At 44.3% G+C, this 16,378-nt stretch overlaps 1 protein-coding gene across 6 annotated transcripts in view; it reads right to left on the reverse strand.

Annotated features, from left to right (window-relative positions):
- The window catches only part of AOPEP (aminopeptidase O (putative)), a 1,013,974-nt gene that overhangs the window by 400,732 nt on the left and 596,864 nt on the right, over positions 1 to 16,378 (reverse strand). For all 6 annotated transcript variants that reach the window (XM_063913752.1, XM_063913753.1, XM_063913756.1 and 3 more), the window contains one exon: positions 12,705 to 12,748. In XM_063913752.1, the coding sequence (XP_063769822.1) occupies positions 12,705 to 12,748 (44 nt within the window). The remainder of the gene's footprint in view (positions 1 to 12,704; positions 12,749 to 16,378) is intronic.

The following is a 16,378-nucleotide window of genomic DNA, read 5'->3' on the forward strand; positions in this document are numbered from 1 at the left end:
CCATCCGCAGTCTAATGGGCAGACTGAAAGGGTGAACCAGTCCTTGGAGCAGTTCCTCAGGTGTTATGTCTCCAAGTGTCAGACTGACTGGGTTGCTCATCTGTCCATGGCGGAGTTTGCCTATAACAACGCGGCTCACTCTGCTACAGGGATCTCTCCCTTCCTTTGTGTGTATGGGCATCATCCTAAGGCCAATTCTTTTGACCCCCTGGACTCCACGCCTGGTGGTTCCTCTGTGGTTTCGGTCCTTAGAGGTATTTGGCGGAAAGTGAAGAAAGCCCTTGTGTCTGTGTCATTAGTGACCAAAAGGGTTTTTGATAAGCGGAAAAGACCCTGCAGCTTCAAATTAGGAGACTTCGTCTGGTTGTCTACCAAGAATTTGAAGTTGAGACAGCCATCTCATAAGTTAGGGCCCCGGTTCAGCGGCCCTTATAAGATCACCAGGGTTATCAATCCGGTGGCATTTCAGTTAGATCTGCCCCGTTCTTTGGGTATCAATAAAACATTTCATTGTTCCCTTTTAAAACGGGCGATTAGTAATCCTTCTTCCAGTGGAAGACCTTCCCCTCTTCTGATACGTGGCCAGAGGGAGTTTGTTGTTGAAAGGATTCTTGACTCCAAGGTGGTTCGGGGTCGGCTGTCATTTTTGGTGCACTGGAAGGGGTATGGCCCGGAGGAGCGGTCGTGGGTGCGCAGTTGTGATCTTCATGCCCCCAGACTGATACGCTCTTTCTTCTCGCAGTTCCCCGATAAACCCGGTGGTAGGGGTTCTTTGACCCCTCGTCAGAGGGGGGGTACTGTTAGGGTCTCCTGCCCTGTGCTGCCACGTCGTCATGGCAACCGGGAGACAAGAGCTAGTGGAGTAACCTGAGCGCAGCTGATACTCCGGTTCGGGTCTTTTGCTGTGCAGTGGTTATAGGCTCTGTGCACGGCAGTAGATCCGGTGCTGGTTTTTGTGCTCACAGTCTGTGAGGTCTGAGTGGGGCGTGGACAGCACCTGCTTTATAAGGCCTCTTTTCAGGGTAAGCAGATGCTGCTGAATCTTTGTTGGTTAGTCAGTTCATGAAAGTTAGCCAGTACTGTGTAGCTTTGTATTTGTTTGTTGCTTACTGCAAATAGGCCTGGGGATTTGGTATTACACTCTGCCAATCCAGACCTAGCAGTAAGACTGGAGTCAGTCGTTTAGCTTGCTGGGGTTCTGTTACTACTCTGTGAACTTAGCAAGTTTGCGGCTGTATTCTAAGATTTGCCTGTCTAATCCTGTCTCACTGTGCTAGGTGTCAGGGGTCAGTTTAGTGGCAGTAAGCTAAAACCTGTGCACTGCAAGTGAGAATTAGGATTGTGGAGATTCTCCTTGTGTCTATCATTCCATCTCTGACCAAGGAGTTTACTGCCACACCCGTTGGTAACCCTTTAGGGTTTTGCTGTTGCCCTTAGCAACAGCATTTCGGGTTCTCTACGTATTAAAACACAACATCTTGCTTTTCCATCTGAGCAGTTCTAATACAAGGGAGATACCCAGTTCCTTAGCCTCTGGGCTTCTCTGTTCACTTTGTGTGTATTTTGTTACCCTATCACCTTCTGTGTACATTATGTCATATCCCCCAGTTTGTCTGTGAGTCCATCTGTTTTGCATAACAGTTCAAACACCAGTACATTCCTGCAGACACTGGTGTGCATAACAGATGGCTGCAGTGACCCAAACATAGCTTTTGGGTCCTGGTGGTCATGTGACTGTCACTTCCAGGGCAGACCTCTGCTGCCCCAGCGTTCCAGTGAGTATTCCTCCCCTATACCTAATAACCCTACCTCTACTGCCTAAGCCTAACCTTCCACCTCGCAGCCTAACCATGGCCTTCCCTTAGTGCCTAACCCTAACCCTCCCATTCTCAGACTAACACTAATGTAAACAATCCAAAAAGGTCAACACGTTGCCTGTCAACATTTTAACAATGTTGACATCATGAATGTTGACATTGTCAATGTCAGCCAAAACAGAACCTCCCTAGTAGGTCATTTACTGTAGCCAACTGTTTCCTACCAACAACTTTAGGCTCAGTAACTAAATTTTTAGTTTAAACCTTTTGAAGTAAATATTTGATCTGTCCAGTCCCAAAGCACTTTTATTTTCAGCTGCAGTCATTAAATTAACAACTCATGTCAACTGTTTCTCTTACAGTATCCGGACTGTAAAGAGCAAGGACAGTGGAGCACATCTGTACAACTTCATCTCTCCTTGAAGAAAGGGAGGAGCTATACCATTAGTTTAGACAAATTCATTTATGGTTATTGTTTTGCTGTTATGGTTTGTGGATGTTGCAAATGATTAAAGTCACTGACATTGTCAATTTACAACTTTTACCCATTGAAGACCTTTACATATCTTTGAGAAGACATGCATTTTTAAGTTGTGTTAACTGCTTTAAGTTCTGCTTTATATATGAAGCAAGTTTGACGTAGAGGTCACACTAGGTCTTACACATAAATATATATGTTTAGGTAACACATCTGTTCTATTCGTTCTCTGAAAGCACATAAATGTGAAGTTGTCAGTCGTTGAACAGAGGTGACTAAAGCCATAGTAAGTGTAACACAATAGATAACTTTCAGCTCCTATAGAGGGAGATAAACAGCACAAGTGTTGCACCAAGACCTTCATTCCAAAACTGAATAATGTTATTACACTTACTAGTTGTAGACATCAACTCAAATAATATAAAAAGAGCTATAACCTAGCACAGCTAAATTATCCAAACGTGCTTCTTTGCTTAAATCTTTTTAATTGATTTACAGAACACGTGTGCTTTCTTTATATGTGTATATAGAAATAATCAAAGTATGGTGAGGCAGTAATGGTTAGCATTACTGCCTCACAGCACTGAGGTCATGGGTTTGATTTCCACCATGTCCCTAACTGTATGGAATTTGTATATTCTCCCCTTACTTGCGTGGGTTTCCTCTGGGAACTCCGGTTTCCTCCCACAAACCAAGACTATACAGGTAGGTTAAATGACTGCCAACAAAATAAATCCTAGCATTAATGTGTGTGCGTGTACATGTGTTAGGGAATATAGATTGTGAGCTCAATTGGGGCAGCTGATTATCTGGAGGTCCACTGGTAGATGTAAAGGTTGTGAAGAAGATGGCGCTACTGTGTCTGTCAGGAAAAGGAAGATTATGGAAGAAAAGACCCAAGGTCCACCATGAGTAATGGTATGCCTTATTGTATGTGATAAAGAAACCGATATGTGCACCTACCCCCCTCTTACTGAGTAAGTGAGGTACACTGCGGTTAGACATCATAACCATAGTGTTCATAGGAAAAACTGAATGTGCTCCGACCTGTTCCTATTAATGTGATAAAGAAACTGCTACGTGCACTAATTCTCCTCTCACTGAGTAAGTGAGGTACGCTGTGGCCAGACACCATACCTACATTTCCTGTATGAGAAACTGAAGTTGCTATGTAAAGATACCCTGATGTGCTTCAATATGCTTCTCACTATGTAAGTGAGGTACGCATACGATCAGCCAGCACCATTATACAGCCCTCATAAAAATAAGATATCATCAGATACGGTCTTCAGAATCTATCCATGTACTCGAATAGTGTAAAATTGTCATTGTAACACACATCGCCATTTGAAATATTCCTACACATGTTTTCTTTCTTTTTTTATAATTTCCTTCATGTATCTCTGAGCATATCCAAATATCCAGAGAAGAGACTACATCCGGAAAAAAGACCCTCAGTAATAGAGATAAGTATACCTTGGGTCTTTTCTTCCATAATCTTCCTTTTTCTCACAGACACAGTAGCGCCATCTTCTTCACAACCTTTACACTTTTCACTAGAATCCATTGGACTAAATTAGGCTAAGTCCGATCGTGAGGTAAAGAGGCTGCCACCGTGTCAATTGAAGCGCCAAGTAATACTCCAAAACACCCCACAGTCCACTGGCAGATATTTAAGAACGATATGGACAATATTGGTCAAAAATTAACCATATATCGTTCATATAGTTCAGTGTGGAGGCACCGTCGTTGAACGATACGTGTCCCCGCAAGCCAATTTGGACAATATCGTTGTATGCAATGTGCGATATGCTCAAATCGTTCATACCAATAGTTCAGTGTGTATGCTCAAAATCATTTCTAAAAACCACCTGAAAAATCGTTCATCGCTCATATCCTTCATCGTGCAAATCGCTTAAATCTCTTAATGTGTAGGGCCCTTTACAGTCATTGTTAGGGGAATCAGTCATAAAAGTGACTGTACAGTATGGGCTACATCTACATTACCATCTGGCAGACACAAGATCCTGGCAGTCAGTAGGGCGGTGGTCATGTATGTATGGCTTGGAGACGATCAGCGTTGTCCATCCACTGACAACTGTAGATGCATTCCAGTACATACAACTTTTTAATGAATTTATTTGTGTCAATTAAAAATATTCTAAAACAAAACATTAGACGTGAATTTTTGATTTTGTCATGCTCAATTCCTCCTTGTATATGTCTTCTTAGCGATTTCACACACTCTATGCTACGTAGTCCCCATTCAAACTAAGAGGCGTCGCCAACGGTGTAAATTGGATGAAATATTTGCCATTTAGGTGAACTTGCCATCCTGACTGACTATTCCCATGGTGAGCTTCAGTGTTGTCCTGTTAATTAGGGAGCTTCCTGCTATATACTACTTTTTCTTTATTTTGCAGTTAGTATATGCAACGTGTATTTGATATTTTTTAAACAAAAATAGGATTTTAGTACCTACCGGTAAATCCTTTTCTCTTAGTCCGTAGAGGATGCTGGGGACTCCAAAAGGACCATGGGGTATAGACGGATCCGCAGGAGCTTGGGCACACTATAAAGACTTAAACTGGGTGTGAACTGGCTCCTCCCTCTATGCCCCTCCTCCAGACCTCAGTTAGAAAACTGTGACCAGGAGAAATGGACAATTTCTAGGAAAGAATTTATTGTTATAAACACGGTGAGTGTCATACCAGCTCACACCTCAAACACACCGTAGAACGTGGCATTCAGTAGAATACCAGCCAACGGCATGAACAAAACACAGCCACATCATGCTGAGAGATTATGTAACACAACCCGTGTGTCCACAGAAACAAAAATAAGACCCCGCATGCCATGTCATGAACAACGGTAGCAACCACCAGACAGAGAAGACACACCACCAGGGTGTAACCAAAAGCAATAACTGCAGACACCGTACGCACTGGGACGGGCGCCCAGCATCCTCTACGGACTAAGAGAAAAGGATTTACCGGTAGGTACCAAAATCCTATTTTCTCATACGTCCTAGAGGATGCTGGGGACTCCAAAAGGATCATGGGGTTTATACCAAAGATTCAAAACGGGCAGGAGAGTGCGGACGACTCTGCAGCACCGAATGAGCAAACATAAGGTCCCCAAAAATCAGGGTATCAAACTTGTAGAGCATAGCAAAAGCGTTTGATCCCGACCAAGAATCCGCTCGGCAAAGTTGAACCGCCGAGACTCCTCGGGCATCTGCCCAAGAAAAGCCCATCTTCCCAAAAGAAGGAACCTCCACCGACTTCGGTGACGGCAAATCAGCCGTAGAACGATCATGCCAAACCGCATCACAGATTCAGCATGTAACAGACTGCATAACGCAGTCTCCCAAACCAAGCTGGGAACATACCAGACAAACAGGGCCTCTTTTTCTCCAAACTGAGCCAAATTGACGACCTACATACTCAAATCCCTGGCTAGATCAAGGGAATTCGAACCAGCTGATGCCTAAGTAACCACCGGCATCAAACTAGGCCGATTTCTGCGAAACCCAGAAACCACTCTTGGTAGAACTACCAACCGAGTACTCAATTCCTCTCTATCCACCTGAAAGATCAAACAAGGCTCTTGTAAGACAAAACCACCACTTCCGACACCCGCCTTGCGGACATCAAAGTCAATAGCCTGACCACTTTCCAAGAGAGAAATTTTGTAAAAAAAAAAACTTATTAGGCTTGCCTCCACATCGGCTTGTAAAGCATGGATAAGCACGACCTAGCTGAAAGTCCTCCATAGGAGCCTTCCTGGATACACACCGAGACACATAATTACTCCAACAACGGTGGTAACGCTGTGTCGTTAGTTCTTTCCTAGCCTGAAGAATTGAAGAAACAACTTCACTGGGAACTCCCGTTCGGCTTAGGATATGGCATTCAACCGCCCCGCCGTCAGACGCAGCCGCGGTAAGTCCTGATACACGCCCTGATCTTGTTGTAACATTTCCTCACGTAAAGGAAGAGGGCAGTAATTTTCTATGAGTAAACCATGAAAAACAGGATAGCCAACCCTCGCTGGCTAGACCGGATTTAAGAGGATCACCGGAACCTTCGATCATCTTACGCTTACCACTTTCAGAAAAGTGAAAGCGGAGAGGCCACATAGACCGACTAAAAACACCCACGGTGTCACAAGGATGTCCACTGCTATATCTTGAGTGTCCCTTGACCTGGAACAATCTCCTTGAGGCCTCTCGTTGAGGCGAGACGCCAACATGTCCAATTGCAACACTCCTCAAAGACTTGTCACGTCTGGGAAAGCTTCTCGATGATGACAGAATTTTTCCCGGCTGGATATCGTGTCAGCAGAGGAAATCTATTTCTCCGTTGTTTACCTCCGGAACGAAGACTGCTAATATAGCGTTTACCAGACTTCCCACTCAACTGCAAACTGTGCATCTTCTGCCATTGCCGCTTTGCTCCTCGTTCCGCCATAGCGGCTTACTTACGTCATTGCTGACAAGTCGTCTGGCAGAATTAACACGGGCAGAACACGAAGAATACGTTCGTCTAAAATAGCTCTTAATTCAAGAAAGCTTACAGCAGACAAGTTTCCCAACTTGACCTCATCCTCTGGAAATACGTCCCTTGCAAAGGACTGCTCCCCAGCTTCGGAGATCTGTATGCACGGACACCAGGATCTAAACCTGGATCCCTAACCTTCATTCCTCTAGAAGGAAAGAACCGAGCAGACACCACAGGAGCGATGTAAAGGCCGTTTTGATTATATTCCGGTGCATGCGCAGGTGAGACCCGGACGACATTTCCAACTGGTCCCATGAAAACCACTCTGGTATTAGACCTGCTCACCGAAAAAGGCCTCTTAGGCCGCACCCATCTGTCTTATTAACGGAACATATTGATGAGGTGTCACCTCAAAGCCGATCCAACTCTGGATCCTCAGACCTCTTTCCACAGGAAAACACAGAACCTTAACCGGTCAGTATCTACTCTGAAACCCACTTCTGACATCTGCGTCGTTGGGAACAACAGCCAATCCCTGCGCCGAAGAACAGTCAGAGATAAACAACGATATGCACCTTTATACAGGAACAACCAGACAATGTCCTGAACGTGACGCACCTCTGTATGGCGTCGCGTACTACCTCCCCTTCCATAGGGGAAAGGCAAGATCTATTCGAAAAAACAGTAAGGGGAAACAACCGTAACTCAGAATGTTCCCCTTTGGCTTCTATAAATAACTCACAGGTCCTAGTCTATTCCTGGACTAACTGAAAATTAGTAGACAAGTGGCCACCGGAGTGGGAAACAGCCAGATAGACTCAGCGACAAGTGGTGTATGTAGTGGAAACAGAAAACTACGTCCACTTCTGCGAACCTAACAAGGCTGCAGAACACTTACCTTTTCACCTTCCGGTATCGAACCGGTTAAAACGACTGCATCCCACAAAAGAATGCGTCACCAACCGTTGTGAAGGAGGCTAACTCACGAATTCAGACTTACCAGCGGAAACCGCCGAGATTGACTGAACAGAGGCCACACCAAACAGCTGTATACCTCCCACCAGCATCTCCCGGAGACCTCCTCCGCATTTATCCGGTCACACCACCTGCTGTCGCGTGGAAGCCTGCTGTAATGTTATAAGGAAAAATAAAAATAGGCAAGCCTACCCACTCTGGGTAGGATAATTCTATCGGATGCCTACCCGACTACAACACTCCTTCAAGTGCATACAGTGCAAATAAGGTCAAAGTATAGAAATAAAATTTCACTTAGCTGCCTGTATAAGATCCTTTGCGACCGGGCTCTGCGTCGACCAGGAGTTGACTGTCATAATTTTCTCTCCGCGTTATGAAGAGAATAATATTCGGACTCCTTGAGAGGATCGAAACCAACTCGTCACGGCCAATCTAGAGCTTAACAACAGAGCGATCAGCACATGAGAAGAATACCATTATTTCAGCATTCATGGATATACATAATGTAATACACAATAAAACACCCATATCCTAACCATGCATATATAAACTTATATCTACATATATATACATATAGATATAACCTATACGCAAGTGGATTGTCCAGACCCGTCAGGTCCCTAGTGACAGTAATGTGTTGTGAATGTGTATGACCATGTACTGACGTGCCCCTGATGTGGATCTACCAGGAACGTTACGGTCGACAGAAACTGAGTAAATGTCGACAGCACGGAATAGTAAGCGGGCAAAAATAATAATAATCTTGGAACCCCAAGGGTTCTGAGGGAAGCATACATATACAATTGTAATAACACTCCCCCCACATATACCTCTAAATATATATAAATATATATACAAATACAGGTACAAGGCAATAACAGCCTGTTAATTCTTTTACCCAGGAAATACCGTTGATGCCGACAGGGCATCGGCAGACAACCGAGTCTTCCCTAGCGTGTTTACTTGTTTTTAAGCACACAAAAGCAACCTGCTAATACTTAGTTTTTTGAATCAAGTACCGCCAATCGTCGGCGAAACCGACAGTTATCTCCACAGGAGCTTTTGACAAAGCCCTCACACCTGTCGACATATGTCGACTAACCAATAGTGGGTAAATAAACAGGGAAACAGTGAATTTATGTAACACAACAAGGATTATGCGTCCATTATTTAACATAATGCTATATTACACCCATATAGCATTAACATACATTGTGTCCCCCCTCCTTCTTGCCATACAGTAAATCTTGGCGGGGACCTGAGGAAAATGGCGCCGACTCCTCTGTAAGGGCTAAGCTCCGCCCCCACCCGGCGCGCTTAAGCCCGCCCAAACATATATCTTAAATTGAGCTGGGGGCTTATATACAGGGATTAATCCCCTGTATATACCCCTATATATCAAAAATGCAGCCCAGGGCGCCCCCCCCGCGCCCCGCACCCAGGGAAACCGTTGGTGTGTGGGAGCGATGGAGCGCAGCGCGCACGCTGCGGTGCCCTGGCAGGGTGAAGACACCCGGAGTCCGGGTATGTTCCCCCGCCCGGGAAGATTCAAGAAATGCTGCCCAGGACGCTCCCCCCCAGCGCCCTGCACCCATGGAGCCGGTGGCGGTGGAGAGATGGCGCACAGTGCGCTACAACACGCTGGCGGGGTCCGGGACACGGAGCCCCGGCACCGCCAGCTTAACTCTGCACAAACAGTTGTAATATGCTGCCCAGGGCGCTCCCCCCCAGCGCCCTGCACCCGTGAGAGCCGGCGGTGGGGAAGAACTGGCGCCTAGTGCGCTACACATACTGGCGGGTGTCCGGGACACGGAGCCCCGGCACCGCCAGAGTCACACAGAGACCTTTAAAACGTCTGCCCAGGGCGCTCCCCCCCAGCGCCCTGCACCCGTGGAAGCCGGCGGCGGGGAAGTAATGGCGCGCAGCATATGCTGGCGGGGGTATGAGACACGGTGCTCAGGCACCCAAATGCTTTTCTGCCAGCCACAAAAAGAAATCAGCAACCTGCTGCCCAGGGCGCTCCCCCCCCAGCGCCCTGCACCCTGTGAGTGCGTTGGTGTGTGGGAGCATGGAGCGCAGCGCGACCGCTGTACCTCCGTTACTGAAGTCTTCTGCCGTCACTGAAGTCTTCTGTTCTTCATATACTCACCCGGCTTCTTTCTTCTGGCTTCTGTGAGGGGGGTGACGGCGGGGCTCCGGGAACAAGCAGCTAGGCGCACCAAGTGATCGAACCCTCTGGAGCTAATGGTGTCCAGTAGCCGAGAAGCAGAGCCCTTGAACTAAGAAGAAGTAGGTCCTGCTTCTCTCCCCTCAGTCCCACGATGCAGGGAGCCTGTAGCCAGCAGGTCTTCCTGAAAATAAAAAACCTAACAAAGTATTTTAGAGAAACTCAGTAGAGCTCCCCTAGTGTGTGACCCATCACTCCTGGGCACAAAGTCTAACTGAGGTCTGGAGGAGGGGCATAGAGGGAGGAGCCAGTTCACACCCAGTTTAAGTCTTTATAGTGTGCCCAAGCTCCTGCGGATCCGTCTATACCCCATGGTCCTTTTGGAGTCCCCAGCATCCTCTAGGACGTATGAGAAATCTCCTGAATACTGTGAAAATGTATTTAGAGCTCAGTTCTATTTATTTGCTCTGCTGATTCTTACTCTGTCCCTGGATGCTTATATAGCTCACTTGGTCGGTCATTGTACTTATACATTATGGTCGTTTGCTCCAGTCTGAACTATTCTTCTTAATATCTGACTTGTAGTTTTATAGGAAGAGTATGGTTGGCTATTTGGTGTTTCTAAGTAGGTCACAGTTGGGTATAAGTATACAGAATGGGGGATTGGTCTTTCCTTAGTTGGGGTTTATTACATATATCCTTGTATATTAAGTTTATTTTGTGTCTGGTACAGCATTTGTACTGTTTATTAGGATTTTGGTTTCAAATGCAGTGTAACCTGATTTTGTCTCATATATTGATTTTTTCGCTAGGAGTGGGATAGCTAGTTCTTTCTCCATGTTATTTCACGAATCTGGTGTGATTTTGTTATGATTCCTAGTTTGGTGCAGTCCTCCTATGTACTGTTAGCATATTTGGTGGGTTGGAATAGCACCTTCGCCTTTTTGCTTGCAATTCTCAGTTTTTTAATACTGTGGGTCATAAGCGGTTTTGCACATTTTACCAGTTACATCCTTCCTACTAATATTGTGGGATTCTATCCTTGTATGCTATTATTATTCCTAGTAAGATACCTGCTGTGCCGGTATTAGCAGAGGGATGTCAAACATTATCGCTGTCTATTGTTATTGTACTGCTTTTTTACATTATGTGATCCTGTGTTGACATATGCGGTGGGGGTGCAGTTAAAATACCAGCTGTCGGCATTCCGGCGTTCAGGAGACCAGTGCCGGAATCCCGACAGCCGGTGAAATACTGACACCCGCAATCCCGACCACTGCCGGGTATTCCCACTCGGTTAGTGGGTTCACGCAAGCTACCGGACTCAAAGCAAGGCGAGCGCAGCAAGCCCACGAGGGGATTTGCTGGATTCCGGCAGTCGGGATGCCGCTGTCGGTATACTGACAGCCGGCATCCCGTCTGCCGGGATATCATATGTATTCCGTGCTATGCTTTCTTATTGTTCTGTATGTGTGTGTGATATGTACGTTTGAAAAAGCTTTCTATACAGTTAATGAACGCAAGAAAAAAAAAAAAGAGTAATATCATCTGGTGCTGAGGTCCAATTCAATGGTTCATACGATCAGTCATTATTAGTATCATGGTCTGCACCAGCCCTCACCTGCTCCAGTGAAGTGGCTCAAATGCCCTGAAGTAACAACGTGTTGGCTGTGCAGTATGTTCCCTGAACATGCCCATGACTCACCCACATTTGCAGATTTTGCATCTGCCACTTGGGCTTATGACCACCACATATCCACTTAGCACAGTACGCTCTATCGGGCATCACAATGTAATTTTAAGGGCTTTCCTCGGGACTGCACATGCATAGTATGCGGATTATCACTCCTAACGTACGTGTGCACAATTGCTTCTCAGAATCTTCACAGAAATGGTAGTGGACAAGCGCAATAGCCTCCCATCAGAGGTGGTAGAGGCTAAGACAGTAGGTAATTTAAACATGCATGGAATATACAGAATGATATCCTTACAAAGAAATAAGAATCAAATAAGGTTTGGAGGTAACATATGATATAAAGGGACAGACTAGATGGGCAAAGTAGTTCTTGTCTGCCGTAAAATTCTATGTTTCTGTGAATCACGATCTAAAGCTTCAGTTCCCAATATAATTACAGTTTTGTATATTCAATAATCAATTTTTTTTTTTTTTTTTTACTTCTATTTATTCATATAAATTTATATCACTTTTTGGTTCATAGTTTCTATGTTTAAGTCTTTTTAAGATAAGCTTTCTCAGTAATTTTTTTTGACTCACTCATAAGATTATACTATTTGGCCTACTGGCCTAAACTGGGCTTATGTGTGAATCATGTTCATAGATTTTTTTATTTATTTAATATTATTAATTTAGGATCGAACTTTTGATTTTATTTATATTTATTTTATTTTGTCTACACTATCAGGATTCTCTTCTTATGTATGTATTAAGCAGTCTTTTCAGAATAGTAGTTCTATTTTTTTTTTGTAGGAAACTACAATGCTGCTTTGTAAAAATATTTCCAACTGAAGACAGAATGACTATTTACAAAGGTTAAGTCTATTTTTTAGTCATTTTTTACAATGTTGTAGTAGTAAGGCTTAATTGTTTCCATTGTCCCACAAATACCACATACAGGCATAACCAGTAGACATATCTACCTATCAATAATAAGATGATCTAGTTCACAAGTTACTTTAATAGTTGCAGCTGTGATGATTATGATGAGCCTAGAAAAAGTATCTGCATTTTAAGCATTGTCACTTACATATCTTGTTCAGCAACATTTTCCAGCAACATATGCAGAAAATCCTGAAAGAAAGAAAATAACATGTATACCACTGGAAACAGGACTCATGAGAACATCGTGATGTAGCTTGAAACCGTTAGCAGAAACTGCTAAACTCACATTACATTATTGGTACAATATAATAATCTAATGAAGTGTTGTATAAAGAACAGTATATTGACAGTTATTAATAATTAAATAAGTTTTTATGCAAGTACCCACAAAAATTGAACCTTGTTTTGTAAGAATATGAATTGTCAGAAGATAGTGTTACTTATTTATTTACAGTTTCTTATAACGTGCAGCATATTCCGTTGCGCTTTACAATTAGAACAACAGTAATAGAACAAAACTGGGTAAAACCATACAGACATAGAGGTAGGAAGGCCATGCTCGCAAGCTTACAATCTATAGGGAAATAGGCATTGATACACAAGGATAGATGCTACCTATTGCATAATGGTCCACCAGATTGCTAGGTTCGTAATGGGTTGTATGATATGATCACCCCGAAATGTTGGGCAAGTGTCAGGAGGGTGTGAGAATAAAGAAAGACAAAATATGTGAGGTTATGTGTACTGTATAGAGAGGATATAATTAGATAGGGAAGCACTGAAGGTTATGTGGGTGGGTCTGGAATTTGATAGGCTTGTCTGAAGAGGTGAGTTTTCAGGGAATGTTTAAAAGTTTGGAGACTAGAGGCGAGTCTTATTGTACATGGGAGGGCATTTCAGAGTGGGTGAAGCCCGGATAAAGTTCTGTAATTTTGAGTGTGAACAAAATAGGCGTGTGGATGAGAGACGCAGATCTTGTGCAGAGCAGAGAGGCCGGGTAGGGTAGGGAGATATTTTGAGCTGAGTGAAGAGATGTATGTTGGTGCAGTTTGGTTAACAGCCTTGTATGTCAGTAAATTTATTTTATATTTAATATGATAGAATACTGGTAACCAATGGAGGGACTGACAGAGCGGATCTGCAGACGATGAACGTCTAGCGAGGAAGATTAGCCTCGCAGCTGCATTCAAAATGGATTGTAGTAGTGACAGCCTATGTTTGGGAAGACCGGTCAGGAGACTATTACAATAGTCAATGCGGGAGATAATGAGAGCATGGATTAGAGTTTTCGCTGTGTCTTGTGTAAGATATGGTCATATTTTGGATATGTTTCTTAGATGTATGTAACATGATCTTGAGATAGATTGAATGTGGGGAACAAAGGACAGTTCAGAGTCAAGAATGACACCTAGGCAGCGAGCTTGTGGGGTAAGGATGATTGCAGAGTTCTCAACAGGGATAGAGATATCAGGTTAGTAACTACTATTGGCCGGTGGAAATATAATTAATTCTGTTTTGGAAATATTAAGTTTGAGGTGGCGAGATGTCATCCAGGATGAGATGGCAGAAAGGCATTCAGTGACACAGGCCAATACAGATGGTGACAAATCTGGGGAGGATAGGTAGATTTGAGTATCATCCACATACAGATGGTACTGAAATCTGAAAGAGTTGATTAGTTTGCCAAGAGATGTGGTATAGATAGAGAAAAGCAGAGGACCTAAGACTGAGCCTTGCGGTACTCCAACTGAGAGAGGTAGCGAAGAGGAGGTGGAATCAGAAAAACTAACACTGAAGGGGCGATTAGATAGGTAGGATGAGAACCAAGAAAGGGATGTGTCGTGAATACCTAGAGATTGTAGTGTTTGTATGAGAAGAGAGTGGTCAACAGTGTCAAAAGCAGCAGAGAGATCAAGGAGAATTAGTAGTGAGTAATGGCCTTTAGATTTAGCGGTGATCAGATCATTCACTACCTTAGTCAGTGCTGTCTCTGTGGAATGTTGGGCACGAAATCCTGACTGAGATGGGTCCAGTAGGCTGTGTGAGTTAAGAAAGCATGTGAGGCGGGTGTATGCAAGTCTCTCAAGTAGCTTGGAGGTGCATGGGAGCTGAGAGATGGGACGGTAGTTTGAGAGAGAGTTAGGGTAAGAGTTTTGTTTTTTCAGAATGGGAGTAATCACTGCATGCTTGTATAGAGAAGGAAAGATACCAGTAGACAGAGAGAGCTTACAGATTTTAATTAAGGCTGGGATGAGCACAGCAGACAGAGCTTTACTAATTTGTGAGGGTATAGAGTCAAGGGGAGAGGTAGTAGAGTAGGCAGATGAAAAGAGTGCAGATACTTTATCTTCATTTATGGGATCAAATGAAGAGTAGGTGTTAGAGGGTTCAGGAAGGGAATTGAGCAGGTCACTTGCTGTGGAAGAGCGGAATCAGTACGAGATCCCGCCGGACAGGATCCCGGTGGTCGGAAAACCGTCATTGGGATCCCAACCAGCAGAATCCCGACACGGGGCGAGCGCAACGCAGCCCCTTGTGGGCTCGTTGCGCTCGCCACGCTGCGGGCATGGTGCCTTGCTACGCTTGGCACACTAATTTATTCACCCTCTGTGGGTGTCGTGGACACCCACAGAGGAAGAATATGTCGGGATTGTGCCGGTCAGGATCCCGGTGTTGGTATTGCATACCAGAAGAGCATACCATTTCATTTCGGATCTTGGCAATCTTGTCCTTGAAATAGAAAGCAAAATCTTGCGCACTGACAGTGGCTGGTGGGTTGGGTGAGGAAGGGACAAGAAGTGATTTAAATGTATTAAAAAGTCGCTTGGGGTTAGAGGCTTGAGCAGTGATGAGAGATTGAAAATATGTTTTTTGTCAGTGTCCAGAGCATTACGATAAGAGTGGTACACGGTCTTATATGTGAGAAAGTCACTTGAACTACGAGATTTACGTCACTGGCGTTCAACTTTACGTGAGAGTTTTTGTAGGTGTCTAGTGTATTTAGAGTGCCACGGAAGACATCTAAGTCTACATGGAGTGTGATGGGTAGCTGGAGCCACTTCATCAAGTGCTGTTTCTAGAGTTTGGTTAAGGTGTGACACAGCAGTCTCAGGAGAGGTGAATGTAGAAATTGGTGAGAACAGTGGTTGCAGTGAGGTAGATAACTGTTGAAAATTAATAGCGTTAATATTTCTGCGGGTTAGAGGCGGCTTGGTAAACTTCAGGGACATTGAGTTTGAAGTAATGGAGGAGAGCATGCAGGTGATAAGGTTGTGATCTGGGAGAGGGAAAGGAGTGTTAGTGAGTTCAGAAACAGAGCATAGTCTGCTGAATACAAGATCAAGGCAGTGGCCCTCCTGATAAGTAGGGGAGTCAGTCCATTGGGAGGGGCTAAGAGAGGAGGTTAGAGAGAGTAGTTTAGAGGCATGGGGAGATTGCTTTTGTTTGCTATTGATGAATCTACCCAAAATGGGCAAAAAAGTGTTTTCTACTGAAATTATAATAAATGAACTACAAATGTATACTCAATAACTTTTTCTCTAATCACGTCAAATAGCCAAAACTGGAGTGCTACAGATCTTGCAAACAGTGTCCTTACTAGGTTGGTTTCATGGGTTAGGTATGGGATCCTGACTGCCAAAATCCCAGAGGTTGCAAGCAATTAATCTAACCCTATCCCTCCCCTCCTGAAGCCTAACCCTCACCCTTTCCCACCACCCCACTTGCTGTAGGTTAATTTGACAGATTAAGTATTAGCTAATCACACGAGGAGTCAACTAATTACTCAATTAACCTGTACACAATTTAGGGGCAAGCATA

The sequence above is a fragment of the Pseudophryne corroboree genome, chromosome 1 (genome assembly GCF_028390025.1).
Source record: "Pseudophryne corroboree isolate aPseCor3 chromosome 1, aPseCor3.hap2, whole genome shotgun sequence".
NCBI classification, from domain to species: Eukaryota; Metazoa; Chordata; class Amphibia; order Anura; family Myobatrachidae; genus Pseudophryne; species Pseudophryne corroboree.